Source organism: Nicotiana attenuata, chromosome 5, assembly GCF_001879085.1.
Source record: "Nicotiana attenuata strain UT chromosome 5, NIATTr2, whole genome shotgun sequence".
NCBI lineage: Eukaryota > Viridiplantae > Streptophyta > Magnoliopsida > Solanales > Solanaceae > Nicotiana > Nicotiana attenuata.
The window spans coordinates 10,922,332-10,937,029 of NC_031993.1; the positions used below are offsets into that span (position 1 = coordinate 10,922,332).

Below are 14,698 nucleotides of genomic sequence, written 5' to 3' on the forward strand. Positions count from 1 at the left end.
CCTCTAAACCTCTCTCTAAGCCAACCACATATGGAACACATACACGGCCCTGGAAGCCGTAACACACCATCCTCGTCAATAGAAAATCTCCTTGGCACCTCCTGAAGTACCGTCTCTTTGAGAACGGCCAAATGTGGATCATCGAAGCTGTCGGGCCCTTAATCTCTCTCCCAAACAACTGAAGACTGAGCACCACAACATTGCTATGACCCGGCCTGGGCTCATCTGAAATATCCAATCTCACAAGTCTGTTAGCTAAAAAGACTGAACGTCAAAGCTAATGTCTCATCTCAGGCAGGATGAATGCCAGACCCATACTTCTCCGCTTCCTACTCAAGGCATCGCAACCACATTTGCCTTGCCTGGAGATAAAGAATGGTAATGTCATAATCCTTTAGTAGGCTCAAGCCACCTGCGTACCAATTTAAGATCCCTCTGCTTGAACAAATGCTGCAAGCTTGCGATGGTCCTGTATAGACCTCACAATGATGCTCGTATAAATAATGCCTCCCAATACTCTAAGAGCATGAACAATTACCGCCAACTCTAGATCGTACACAGGGTAATTTTTCTTCATGAACTTCAGCTGGACCGTGAAGCATATGCATAAACTCGCCCCTTCCGCATCAATACACATACCCAAGCCAACGCCGAAAGCATCGCAATACCACTGTATACATCCCTGATCGGAAGGGCAATTACAAGAATGGTGCCGTGGTCAAGCTGTCTGAGCTTCGGAAGGCTCTCCTCACAATCGTCGGAACCAACGAATGGAAGCAACCCTTTTGGGTCAATCTGGTCGAGGTGATGCAATAGATAAGAAAAGCCCTGCACAAATCGCCGGTAATAACCGCTAACCCCAAGAAACTCCTGATCTCGGTCACTGAAGTAGTACGTGGCCACTCTGAACGGCCTAATCTTCTTGGGTCACTTTATACCCTCTCCTGACACTTACATGCCCCAAGATGCTACTGACTCTAGCCAAAACTCGCACTTGGAGAACTTAGCATAAGCTTCTGCCTCTTGCAAGGTCTGAAGCACTACTCTCAAATGCTGCTCGTGCTCCCCCAGGCTAGCGAGTATATCAAGATGTTGTCAATGAGATGAATAACAAGGAATTCAATATAGGGCCTGAACACCTGTTCATCAAGCCTTAAAATGCCGCTGTGGAGCATTAGTAGCCAAATGACATCACCAGGAACTCATAGTGGCCATATCCTAAGTCCTGAATGCGGTCTTCGGACATCTGAATCCCGAATCTTCAGCTGATGATACCCTGACATCAGGTCAATTTTAGAGAACACCCTAGCACCACTGCAGCTGGTTCAAAACAAATCGTCAATACGGGGCAATAGATACTTGTTCTTTGATGGTGACTTTGTTCAACTTGGCGATAATTCATGCACATCCGCATAGTCCCATCCTTCTTCTTTTACAAATAGCACTTGGTGCACCCCAAGGCGATACACTGGGCTAACAAACCCCTTTGTAGCAAACTCCTCCAACTTGCTCCTTCAGCTCCTCAGCTCCCTAGGAGCCATACGGTAACGGCGGGATAGATAATAGGCTGAGTGCCTGGAGCAAATCAATACAGAAATCATGGTCACGATCGGGCATGCCAGGAAGATCAGAAGGAAAATCGATCGGCGAACTCTCGGACTACTGGCACTGAATCAATCGTCGGAGGACTCTGCGGTGGTGTCTCGAACATAAAGCTAAGTAGCCAAAACACCCCTTTCTCAACCATGCGTTGGCCTTCAGGAAGGAAATGACCCGCTAGTGTATCCACATGTGGAAACCCCCCACCTAATCTCGGCAAACCCTGGCACGCTAGATGAAACAGTCTTGGCATGCAATCTAGAACGCACTTGATATTGAGAGATTAAACCAATACATGCCCAAGAATAACCTCAAAATCGATCATTATCGAGCACCAGGAGATCTGCTCTAGTCTCAAGACCACAGAAAGTAAACCACACAGAATCGCGTAGACGGTTTCACAAACCACAGAATCTCCACAGGAGTGGACACATAGGAAACACCCAAAGGCTCGGGAGAAATGAGCCAGGGAAACGAGCAAACAGAGAGTGATACATATGAATAAAGTAGACCCTGGACAAATAATACCGATGGCATCTCTACTGCTGACGGAAATAATACCTGTGATGACGGCATCTGAGGCCAATCATCTGGCCTGGTGGAAGAGCATAGAATCTCTAGCTGAGCACGGTTGTCTGGCCTTCCAACTGACTGAGTAGTACCTGGCTGACCTCTCCCTTATGCCCTTCCCTGGAACGACCTCTACAGTCTGCCTCTCCATCCTCATAGGCCGCTGGACGCTGGTGCTGGAGTCATGGGTTGCTGCCCTGTTGTATCTGCCTTGCCCCTAAGCCTATGGGCAGTATCCCTATGGTGGCCCTGCGTCCCCCACCTCAAAAACAAATGTGGTGGCGACGCGGCCGTGCTGTCCGGATGGCTGACCTGAATACCAGAAGGACCGCACTTAGAAGAAGCTGAGTAGCCGGACGGGCGGTAAGAACTCAGGCCCACAGTTCGAGGTATTCCATTCATCCGGGTGCCACGAAGATGTATCGTGACTTGAGACAGCACTACTGGTGGCGGAGGATGAAGAAGGACATAGTGGAGTATGTTGCTAGATGTTTGAATTGCCAGCAGGTCAAATATGAGCACCAGAGGCCAGGTAGCCTTCTTCAGCAGATGCCCATTCCGGAATGGAAGTGGGAGCGCATTACCATGGATTTCGTGGTTGCGTTGCCGCGGAATCAGCAGAAGGTTGATTCAGTGTGGGTTATTGTGGATAGGTTGACCAAGTCGGCCCACTTCATTCCGGTAGCGACTACCTATACGGCGGAGTGATATGCTCAGATTTACATTCGGGAGATAGTGAGATTGCACGGTGTGCCGGTCTCCATCATATCAAACAGAGGCCCTCAGTTCACTTCCCATTTCTGGAGAGCTGTTCAGAGTGAGTTGGGGACCCGCGTGGAGCTTAGCACGGCATTCCATCCTCAGACCGACGGGCAGTCGGAGCGAACAGTTCAGATTTTAGAGGATATGCTTAGAGCATGCGTGATTGACTTTGGAGGGCAGTGGGATCAGTTCTTACCCTTGGCGGAGTTCGCATATAATAACAGCTATCAGTCCAGCATAGAGATGGCCCCGTATGAGGCATTATATGGTCGGCGTTGTCGTTCTCCGATCGGGTGGTTTGAGCCTGGTGAGGCTAAGTTGCTTGGTACAGATTTGGTTCAGGATGCCTTGGATAAGGTAAAGTTGATTCAGGAGAGACTCCGCACAGCTCAGTCCAGGCAGAAGAGTTACGCGGATCAGAAGGCGCGCGATGTATCATTTATGATTGGCGAGAAGGTTCTTTTGAAGGTTTCGCCCATGAAGGGCATTATGAGGTTCGGAAAGAAGGGCAAGTTGAGCCCAAGGTTTATTGGCCCCTTCGAGGTGTTGAGGCGAATTGGAGAGGTTGCCTATGAGCTTGCCTTGCCTCCCAGTTTATCAGGAGTTCACCCAGTCTTCCATGTATAGATGCTCCGGAAGTATCATGCCGACTATTCACATGTGTTGGATTTCAGTACCATTCGGTTAGATGAGAGCTTGGGCTACGAGGAGGAGCCAGTTGCCATTGTGGATAGACAGGAACGCCAGTTGAGGTCCAAGAGGATTTCTGCAGTAAGAGTCCAGTGGAGGGGCCAACCGGTCGAGGAGGCGACCTGGGAGTCCGAGGAGGACATGCGGAGCCGATATCCCCACTTGTTCAGCAGTCCAAGTACTTTTCTATGTCCGTTCGAGGACGAACGTTTGTTTAAGAGGTGGAGAATGTAACGAACCGACTGGTCGTTCCCGTTCCCTTAAATAATACTTTCCGCACTTGCTTTAGCTAATTTATGACTTACGGGGACGGGCGGTTCGGAAGTTAGAAGAGTTTTGAGCAAGAATAAGCCTAGTTGCTTCTTTAAGTTTCTTTAAAAAGGCCAAGTTTGACTTCGGTCAACATTTTGGGGAAACAGACCCGGAATCATGATTTGACAATTTCTGAGGGTCCGTGGGGAAATATGGGACCTGGGCGTATGCCCGGAATCGAATTCCGAGGTCCCTAGCCCGAGTAATGAATTTTTATGTGAAATTGTTAAGTTTAAGTTTCTAAGATTTAAATAAACTAAGAAATTATTGTTTTCCTAGGTATCGGGTTTGAATTTCGATTCCGAAACTTGGTACAAGTCCGAAATATCAGTTAAGACTTACCTGTAAAATTTGGTGTCAATCCGAGTGGTTTAAGGGCGTTTTGACCCGTTAGGAGGAAATTTAGAACTTGAAGGTTCAATGATTTGAATCATTTAGTTTTGGGGTTGATTCCCTGATTTAGCGTTGTTTTAAGCGTTTCGAGGGCTCGAGTAGGTCCGCCTCGTGATTTCAGACTTGTCGGTATATTCGGGCGGGGCTCGGGAGCCCCGAGCGTCAAATGGTCGAGGTTCGAGTGAAATTGAAAACTTAGGAAAAACCTTATCTGCTGCTTCTGTCATAACCGCTTCTGCGGCTCTTGGACCGCAGAAATGAGACCGCAGAAGCGGTCATTTTATTGCAGAAGCGGAAGGGGCCAGGCCCAGGGGAAACCGCAGGAGCCGACACCTGACCGCAGAAGCGGTCCATCCGCCCAGGCCCAGAACCGCAGAAGCGGTGGGCTTTCCGCTTAAGCGGCCTCGCAGAAGCGAGGTTATGACCGCAGAANTTGGTCGTTTCAAAGAATTTGGTTGGAATGAGCCCTTCTTGTATGCAGTTGAGATCTGCACCTGTATCAAATAAGGCAATAATATCCAAGTAAAGGACTTGTTGACAATTAGGATAACTCTCATGTGCCATTTCCTTATGGAAATTCGGGAGAGGTGGTTGCAAAAAACTTCTTGTTCAACTAGCTTAACTTCAGTTGGTTTGAACCCTTCAGGTTTGGTAGAGAGTTGTTGGAGAACAAGACAGTCTAATTCTTGCCTAGCTTTAATTTCTCGAATTTCTTCCTTAAGGAATGCTATCTCAGATTGGAGATCTTGGATAGTTACTACCTTAGGTTTTTGGGAAGGGAATCTACTGAGGATATCAGTAATATTATAGGTATTGGCAACTTGAGGATGATTGGAAAAGACACTAGACGAAGATGTAGAAGGCTTATCAATTGTTCGTTTGAACTGCTCGAGATAGTGCTTCTTTTGTTCAGAATCTTGAAGATTGCTAATTATTTCAAGAAGAAGGTCTTGTTCTTTGGAGAGAACGTTAATCGTAGGTTCTTCTTGGATAGACTGAGATGAAGATGATTTCGCGTCATCATCTTCGAGTTGGTTAAATTGCTGTTCAAGTTCATCATCAGCAACATCGGAAGTGTCACTATCTTCTAATAAAAGTTGTTCAATCTGGTTAAGAACAGACTCATCTAAGTCAAGATTTCTAACTTTGTTAGACAACTTGCAGTATTTGGCTATATGGCCCGGTTTGTTGCACTTGAAACATTTGCCAGAATTGGGAGTTTTGAAGTTTGTTGGTTTATTTTTACTGGGATAGGTTTTTGATTTGGAAGAAAACGGTTTGGCCTTCCTAAACCTGGGTGTAGGAGACCTATATTTCGTAATCTCCATATCCTTGGTTGTTCGTCTTTTCTGAGGCTTTTTGTAACAAGGTGGTAAACCAAATTGTTCACAGAAACTACCTAGATCTCGACGAGTTTGTGCCCTATTTTGAGAGCGACATGTTTAATGAGACTTGTGAGTTGACCATAGGTGATTTGTTCGTAGGGAATAATATCACCAGAATGCTGATTTTGGAGTTCTTCTTTAACTAAATCTCTAAGAGACTTAGGTAGACCATCTAGGAATTTTTCTTTCCAATATGGGAGATTTCCATCAGGCTTCTCATAAATTCGTGTAAGAAAGGAATCTTTATACCATCAGAAATCAGAAAGGGTTTTACACTTAAGGTTGTTAAGTATCTCAAAAGATTTTTCCCTAAAGATACCCGGGCTTCCTATGAATGTTTTGATAATGGTATAAATCAGGGTGTTGGTTGAATCAGGAATGGTAAAGCCATCTTTAAGAATTGGTTCTCCTGTTGAATCAACTCGGACACTCAACAGAATTTGGTTCTTATCTTCTTCGCTAAGATGGGTATCCCACCATCGTCGGCTTGTCGGAGAACACTGACAGAAGACTCCTTAGTTGGAGTATCCTGAGCTATTAGTGTTTTCTCTATTTCTAGTATTCTACGCTGAAGGTCAGAGAACTGAGGATAGTCTTTAGCTTGGTGGATCTGAAGTTCTGTAGCAAAAGTTCTAGGGATCTCATAAGGTTTAAACCAAGGGATTGAAGAAGTAGGGGTATTTGTTGGCTTAGAACTAGATGCTGAAGTTGGTTTTGTAACCAAATATTCACCATTAGTTAGTTAATTCAATTGAAGGATACAATAGGAATGTTAGATAACCATAACCCTAGATCGTTTTCATTACATTGATATCATAAAAATCTGCTCTTTCTCTGTCCAAAGTTCATTATGAGCCTTTTGTGCTTTTCTTGATATTTTCTTGATGATTATGGATCGGGCCGGTCGCCTCGGTGATAATAGATGCATCTATGGTTCGTGTCGCTCGACCCTCGGCAGTGCATAATTTATTTTCTGTTGGAGCGGGCCGTCGACCTCGGCATGTTTGTGCATGATTTATATGCTTACATTTAGTTATGACATGATCACTCATTTGATATGAAAAAGGGAAAACTGGTAATTTAATTATGACAAGAACGTGAATATGACTCTTCTATTAAACGCGTGTTATTGGAGATCCTTCATGCTGCATATCTCACTTTATTATATTATATTATCTTGACCTTAGTAAGTATCAAGTCGACCTCTCGTCTCTACTTCTTCGAGATTAGACGGGATACTTACTGAGTACATGTGGTTTATGTACTCATGCTACACTTCTGTACTTAATTGTACAGGATTTGAGGCAGGTGGATCTGGACATCTTCCTGGTGCGCATCAGTGAGCACGCTTAGGGACTTCTACGGTGAGCTGCCTTCTCTCTCATGCCGATCCGCAGCCGAAGGAGTCCTTTCTTGTATTTTTGATTTCTGTCTATCCTGATTCAGACAGTAGGATAATGTTTCATTCTTTTTGTGTATATTCTACTGGTCGCCCGTAGCTTGTGCCACCAGGTCCTGGCACACACTGCAGTAGACATTCATTTTGGGGGTTGTATCGCTATTTTAGCACTTTATGATCTTTACTAGTTTTATCTATAAATTTGAAAATTCTAGTATCACTGTCTTTGGCTAAAGTAAAATGAGAACTTAATCACACATCCGCATTCGGCTGGCCTGACCATGGTGTTAGGCGCCATCATGACCTATTATGAAAAATGGGTCGTGACATAATAAATTATATATCTTCTCATATATTACAAAAAGAAAGCGAATACTAAACAATGGCTAATATAATAAAGAAAAATATAGAACAGAAGTTATTGGTTAATATTTTTGAATTTAAATATATATAAAAAATGAAAATAATAAAATAAAGTAAAAATTAACATATATATATATATATATATATATATAAAAATTAAAAGGAAGGGAAAAAACCCTCTCCTTAAGNAAAAAATAGCTATAAAAAATAAAAAAAGAGAAGAACTACCCATTCAAATCGGGAAGTAGTTTCAAGTTGGAATTTTAAAATAAAAAATAAAATTAAAAAAATAATGAATTACCAATTCAAATTTGGAGTAGTTTCAAATTGGAGTTTTAAAATTATTTTAAGATAAAAAAACGAAAATAAAGAAATTAAAAAACTTTCAGAGAAAAACATTAAATCAAGTAATATGCTAATAAATATTTCTATTAAAAATGTAATAATATTAAATATTAGATGATATAATAAAGAAAAATACATAACAAAAAATTTATTCAATGAGCTCCATGTATAAGTCCTGAAAGTTTAACAGAGATTTTATTCATTAAAATTTAGATAATATTATTAAGAACAACAGAATAAAATTTAAAAGAAAAAATATTTCATGAGTAATAAATTATATATCTTCTCATATATTACAAAAAGAAAGGGAATACTAAACAATGGCTAATATAATAAAGAAAAATATATAACAAAAGTTATTGGTTAATATTTTTGAATTTAAATATATATAAAAAATAAAAATAATAAAATAAAGTGAAAACTAACACACACACGTGCGCGCTCGCGCGCACACACACACACACACACACACATATATATATATATATATATATATATATATATATGTATATATATATATTAATTAGTTACTTTATTTGAATTAATAAATATAGATGTCTTATAATTAAATATAATTAAAAAATGAAAGAAAAATATATAAAATAATAACTACCCATTCAAATTGGGTGGGAGTAGTTTCAAGTTGGATTTTATAAGTTATCTTAAAATAAAAAAGCAAAAAAAAAAATTGAATTAATAAATATAGATATCTTATAATTAAATATAATTAAAAAAACGAAAAATAAATATAAAATAATAACTACCCATTCAAATTGGGTGGGCAAGTTGGAGTTTATAAATTATCTTAAAATAAAAATCGCAAAAAAAAAATTAGCTATAAAAAAAACAAAAGAAAGAGAAGAAAAACTACTCATTCAAATCGGGATGTAGTTTCAAGTTGGAGTTTTAAAATTATTTTAAAATAAATAAAACGAAAATAAAGACATAAATAAACTTTTAGAGATAAATATTTAATAAAGTAATATGTTAATAAAACTTTCTATTAACAATGTAATAATATTAAATATTAGATGATATAATAGAGAAAAATACATAACAAAAAAAAATTATTCAATGCGCTCCCTGTATAAGTCCAGTTAGTTTAACGTAGATTTTATTTATTAAAATTTAGATAATATTATTAAGAACAATAGAATAATATTTAAAATAAAAAATATTTCAACAGTAATAAATTATAAATCTTTTCATATATGACAAAAAGAAAGCGAATATTAAATATTGATTAATATAATAAAAAATATATAGAACAAAAAAATTATTCACTAACTATATAAATACCTTTGATTTAATAATAATTGAATTTTATTAAAGTAATACAATCTAATATTTTTTAATACTGATCGCGGCGCATGGGGGTACAACTACTAGTTATTAATTAAATCTAAAAAGGAAAGGGAGAGTAGTATTTATATCTTCGATCTCTCCGAAATCAAATCACAATACAATTCCGAAAATCGTCCCCCCAACCCTTTGCCGGAAATCCCTAATTTAGCGACCGGAAAATCCTAATTGTCGCCGGAAAACCCTAATTGTCGCAATGGTAGAGGTGCCTTCAAAGTGTGGGAGCAGCGAAATTGAGCGCAAAGCTGAGCCCAAGAAGAAAGCTGTACCTCATGTGTTTCATATCTGGGAAGAATCTACTCTTGCAGAGTGGCGACAGGGTAACCCTAATTTCCTAATAAATTTTCCTTAATCTTTATTTTTCTGGTGTTTATGTGGCGAGAGGGTACTGCTTTTATTTTTCCTTTTGAAATAATGGTAAAAAACACACTTGAAGTATTATTTTTTTTGGGAGTTTCCTACCTGAACTATCACCAACTATTTATCAAAACATATCTCGACTAGTATGTGTGACGGTGCGGTCTCTTTTTTTGTTTAAAAATAGCGCCAAATGGTACTCCATGCGGATAATTAAAGGAATTAATTGAAAAAATTAAAAAAAAATTAAGAGATAATGGTCAAAACACACCTGAGGCATCACTTTTTTTCTAGTTTCCAGCACCATCAGATACTTGTGAGGCGTGTTTTGATAAATAGTTGGTGATAGTTACTTCAGGCAGGAAACTAGCGAAAAAGTGATACTCAAGGCCTGATAAATAGTTGAGAATATTGCTTGGTCGCTGTTCATGCATACGACATGTTTGGTGATGTAGTTTAATTTGCACACAACGTGTAGGTCTATAACATACGGCATGCTTTTTGGGGCATGGCTCATCAACAATCACGGAAAAGTTATCTTCTTTGGTTGTGCTTTGCTGCAGGACGAGACCCCGGGTTCATTCGCCTGGGCTTACAGGTTTAACATCACAATACTATGTGATTATTCTTGCAATTCTTCTTTTTGATCCCTTTTTCCTTTGCTTTGCTACTCTGCTGATATCTTGCATTTTTTTCATTTATTCCTAGGCCTTTATTCGTTTATGAAAGGAAGATTTCGCGGACAATTATAACTGATATTGACTCTGGACTCCGAGATGCTATAAGAAGTGAACTACGAAACACAAAGCACATCATTTCTGTATGGAGTAGTAAGTTGTCTGGACTCTCCGAAAATGTCGTCTAGTACGTGTCGGATCCTCCAAAAGTAGTGCATTTTTTGAGGATCAGATAATGGTGCGGCAGCAATTTTTGAGAGTCCGCGCAACGTAGATGGAGTATCCTACCAAAAACATCGAGTTGGTTCTCTCTTTTGCTTGGACCAAGGTATACAGAATTCAGACCCGAGGTTGAAGTGTTATATCATTTAGATAGTCATAGCCCAGAAGATTTTGAATATCAGCGGAACCAGATGATTTCGCGGTTCGGGCTCAACTTTGATAAGCACATTTCTTTGCTCTTTTCTTTCTGGTTTAGTTGGGCAACATCTTATATAAGAGGCTGTTTTCATGCACAAATGTTATCGGTGTCTTTTGTGAAATCTGTAGATGCATTCTTGAAGGGATTTTTCAACATGCAGATATGTTCGCGCAGCTTTTTTGTGCAGGTATAAAAGGAAAGCTCATTTCTTCCTTTAGATATTTGAAGGATGAATGCTAAGTGGTATCATCTTTAACTGCAGCTCTTTCTAATGAGTTATCACTAGCAAAAGATCGCTTTGATTCACGGAGAACTTAGAAAAGACCTTATAAGAATCATCAATGATGTGAAAAATTTGCCAGCTACTGATGGAGTCGTATTGAATTCAACTACTCCACCTGCTAATACATTGCGATTTCAGCCTGCTTAACATAATTGGTTCTTTGTAACGACGAAAGACTTGGAGGAAGAGAAATAGTGCATGTTAGGATGTGACACAAAAAGAGATTGTACAGAATAGATGTGGTTAAGCTTGTTTTTCTCCTTGGTTCCTCAGTCCTTACACTGTTGTAGTTGCTTACTTGGTGTTTTCATAAATCTAGGTCCATAGTTTAGGAGTTATCAACTTGAGATTATATTTCCTTTTCAGTCCCTTGTAGCAAAATGTCAATAGTTTAGTGCTTGTAAGTTCTGTTATCTTGAAGAACATTTCTTCTGTTCCCTTTTAAGGATTTTCCCCCCTTTTAATAAGGATATATTAAAGACAGTGAGATGGTGCAGAATTACACTGAAGAGTTGTCGACTCATTTTGGGATACATCAGCTATGTTGCGCCAAGCCGCCTAAAATGATTTTGCACTCGTGTTGGATTCTCAAAAAATGCGTTATTTTGAAGGATCTGACACGTATCCGAGCAACATAGGATACGTGTGAAGGTGTAGCTTAATTAGAAAGTCCTTGTTTTTTGTTATAGGGCATTCGGTTCTCAGTTGCTTTCTACCATGAAAGTCTGTTGTTTAGATTACCTTATTAACAAAAATAGTAATTTCATCATAAAACTAGGTGCAGATTATAAAATGTTTGATCTGTGTACAAGAAAAAGTAATCGCTGTATTTTTTTTAATAAATTCTACAGTGCTAATAACCGCATAAGTTATGTGAGAATTTATATATTATTATATGCAAAATAGACCTGCGAGATGAGAATATAGTATTATGGTACATTGATAAAATTAATAACCACATAATTAAAGTAAGCAATTTTCACATCATAATCTTTATATTATTATTTATCGCATGAAATGGGGTGGACTAAGAAACAAATCGCTTACATACGCTGATATCTATCCTGTAAAATATTTAATTAAAATAACTACAATAAGTTTTTTTGATTACGTATTATTTTGTCTCTAAATTCTGGAATATATCCATTTTTAGCATTAGCTATTACCTTTTCTAGTAAGTTCTATACTCCTCTTGACCCTAAACCAAGTTGCCTGCACTAGAATTAATGGAATTAACATATGAAAGCTATTTACTTTCTGTCTAAGGAATCAAACATTATCCAACTAAAATAAATATTTGAAAGCTAACAACATGACTTCTAGAAAAATAACCAATTATGGATTATACATTAAGGGAGAAAAAAGAGACTTATGCAATTAAGGAAAAAGACAGAAGAAATACAAAGGAAGACTAATTTATGCACTTTCTTGAGCTTCATGCCTATTCTTTTTTTTTTTTTTAAACCACGTTATTTGATTAATTTATGCACATTTCAATTATTTTATTGAGTATCTCCTATCCTTTTTTTTTATTGGAGCACAAAATAGAATTTTTTTGCGCCCAAGACTTAGGCTGATAAAAGAAATCGTTGCCGTTTTTATTACCTTTCAGCGACTACACCCTTGGATGCGTAGATTCAGTCCTAATTTCTTCTTTCATCTTCCTTATGAATTCTTCAATCTTCTTATTGAGTTCTTCTGTGCTCATGTTTACTTCATTTCCTCCTCCTCCTCCTTCTTCTTCCTCTGATAAACATGCTATTTCTTCTACTACTCCAACTTCTTCTTCATTCTCTTTTGCTTCTTCCTTACCTTTGATTAATACATCTTCTTGTTCTTCATCAGGAGAAGTAGAAGAGGTGCAACTCAAGTTCTTGGCAAGAAATGCAAGAATAGCATTACAAAGTAGGAACATGTATTTCCTATCAAAGACATGTGCAAACAGTGGCAAAACAAGAGCTGAAAACTGAAAATTATAAGTGTAAAAGAAGGAGAAACCATAAGTGTAAGAAAGAAGAAAGGATATGAAAGATACTAGGACTAAAAACTGCAAAGTTTTCTTTATTAATTCATTGTAAATATTTGGTTTTCTAGCAGTTTGAATCATCTGGCTTCCATATTTGTAGTCATCCATCTTTGCCCTTATTTTCCTATAAACTCTTTGAAAAGCAGTAACTAATTAAAATCTCAAAGGAGAAAAAGGAGAGTTGAGTATAGACGAAGATATATGTCTTGTGTTTTGGAGCTTAGCTGGTTTACGCATGTATAGTATGGTCTTTATATACATTCAGACTTGTTCTCTATAACAGCATGTCAGCATCCCTGTATAACAACCATTTATTATAAAAGTTAAGTTTTTTCGGAACCGATCTTTTAATTTGTATTATAATATATATTCTCTATAACAACACTACACTATAGCATCCAAAAAATATCGGAACAATCGCAGCTGTTATAGAAAGGTTTGACATATGGAGTTTTAACTTTTTATTCATTGACATTGTACAAAAGTATAGTTCACACTAACATTTCACCTAAAAGATAATTATAGGTAATTGTTCACGAAAAATAGTTTAGTAAGCTAAAAAATAATGCATGTTATAACATGTTAAAATATATCAACAGTGAAAGATTACTTTACTGCATCAGTGTATATTTACATTCTCTTGTACAGTTTTTTCCAGTATAATCGCTGTATATACTTGATGCTTTTATTCCAAATAAATTTCCGATAAGACTAGAGATTTCTTTAAATAAAAAATTGAAATATTATTCAGGGGTACTTAGTTCCTATGAAATTGGAGAAAGTGGGGTGTATATGAAATGAAACGAGTAGCCGTGAAGTTTCTAGTGTTTATAAAGTTGATTCTCACCAGTTCTTGCATATTGCACTATACATATAAGGGACCTGAGTATAGATTAGCTCTCAGTAATAGTTTAGCTCTATTCCGACATCTAACATGTCGGTATATATAATTTAAAATAAATATAGTAAATATTAATTTAGCTCTAGTCAAATATGTTGGTCGCATGGTAAATACTTACCTGCAACCGATGTTTATGCCAAACCAAATAATTTAATTTTGATAGTTAAAAGTTAAAGTGAATATATATATATATATATCGCTTAACCATGGTTAAGTAAAAGACATAAAACTGCGGCCAATGGTTGATGTAAACATGGGGTGCGAATAAGTTTTTGAAAAATACTTTGAGGCCAAGAAGTGAATAGAAATACTATAAAAGTGCGAGGGGATGATAAACATTGGGAGATGTCATTTAAACTAGAAAGAATAATGTCTAGCCAAAATTTCACAAGGGTGCAACTCCCTTTTTCAAAAGCATATCATAAACTCTATCTACTTTAGTTGCTTCTATTTGGAACAAAGGATAAGCATCAGATTTTCTTGTGATATTGCCACTAAAAATTTGTATTGTAAGGACTTCCTGCATCCTAAGATAATGTTGAGGTGGTATCCTGATTTCTCGGCATAGTTGTTTCTCCTGCAAGCACAAAAAACAATAAAAGTTACATCTAAGAAATTAAACTGGTTGATGGCTGACCGGAATTGAAACTCTCGGAGACAAAAAACATCACGTGATTTTTTCCAGGGTTTGTTGAGCCAGGGGTCTATCGGAGACAGACTCTCAACCCTCAAGGTAGTGGGTGAGGTCTGCGTACACACTATCCTCCCCAAACCCCACTCGTGGAATTATACTTGGTTGTTGTTGATTATTTCCAGGGTTACCTGGTATCTACACTAGCTGGGGTTTTTTTTT

General features: G+C 38.0%; 2 protein-coding genes and 1 long non-coding RNA gene across 4 annotated transcripts in view; 1 reads left to right on the forward strand and 2 right to left on the reverse strand.

The window, feature by feature from the left end:
* On the forward strand, positions 9,267–11,390 carry LOC109225297. Of its 2 annotated transcripts, XR_002067893.1 has the most exons (4): positions 9,267–9,500; positions 10,016–10,135; positions 10,246–10,822; positions 10,898–11,390. It is a non-coding gene; the product is annotated as an uncharacterized LOC109225297 (long non-coding RNA). The 2 variants fall into 2 exon arrangements; XR_002067892.1 differs by having other exon boundaries at positions 10,246–11,390.
* LOC109226281 lies at positions 12,181–13,155 on the reverse strand. The gene has a single exon (XM_019391070.1). It carries the CDS (start codon positions 13,050–13,052, stop codon positions 12,534–12,536), a length of 519 nt encoding a protein of 172 aa, XP_019246615.1. The 5' UTR covers positions 13,053–13,155; the 3' UTR covers positions 12,181–12,533.
* Positions 14,173–14,698, reverse strand: part of LOC109225298 (transcriptional adapter ADA2b) — a 10,392-nt gene continuing 9,866 nt past the window's right edge. Inside the window, exon 13 of the mRNA XM_019389916.1 lies at positions 14,173–14,422. Within this exon, the coding sequence (XP_019245461.1) occupies positions 14,231–14,422 (192 nt within the window). The 3' untranslated portion in view covers positions 14,173–14,230. The remainder of the gene's footprint in view (positions 14,423–14,698) is intronic.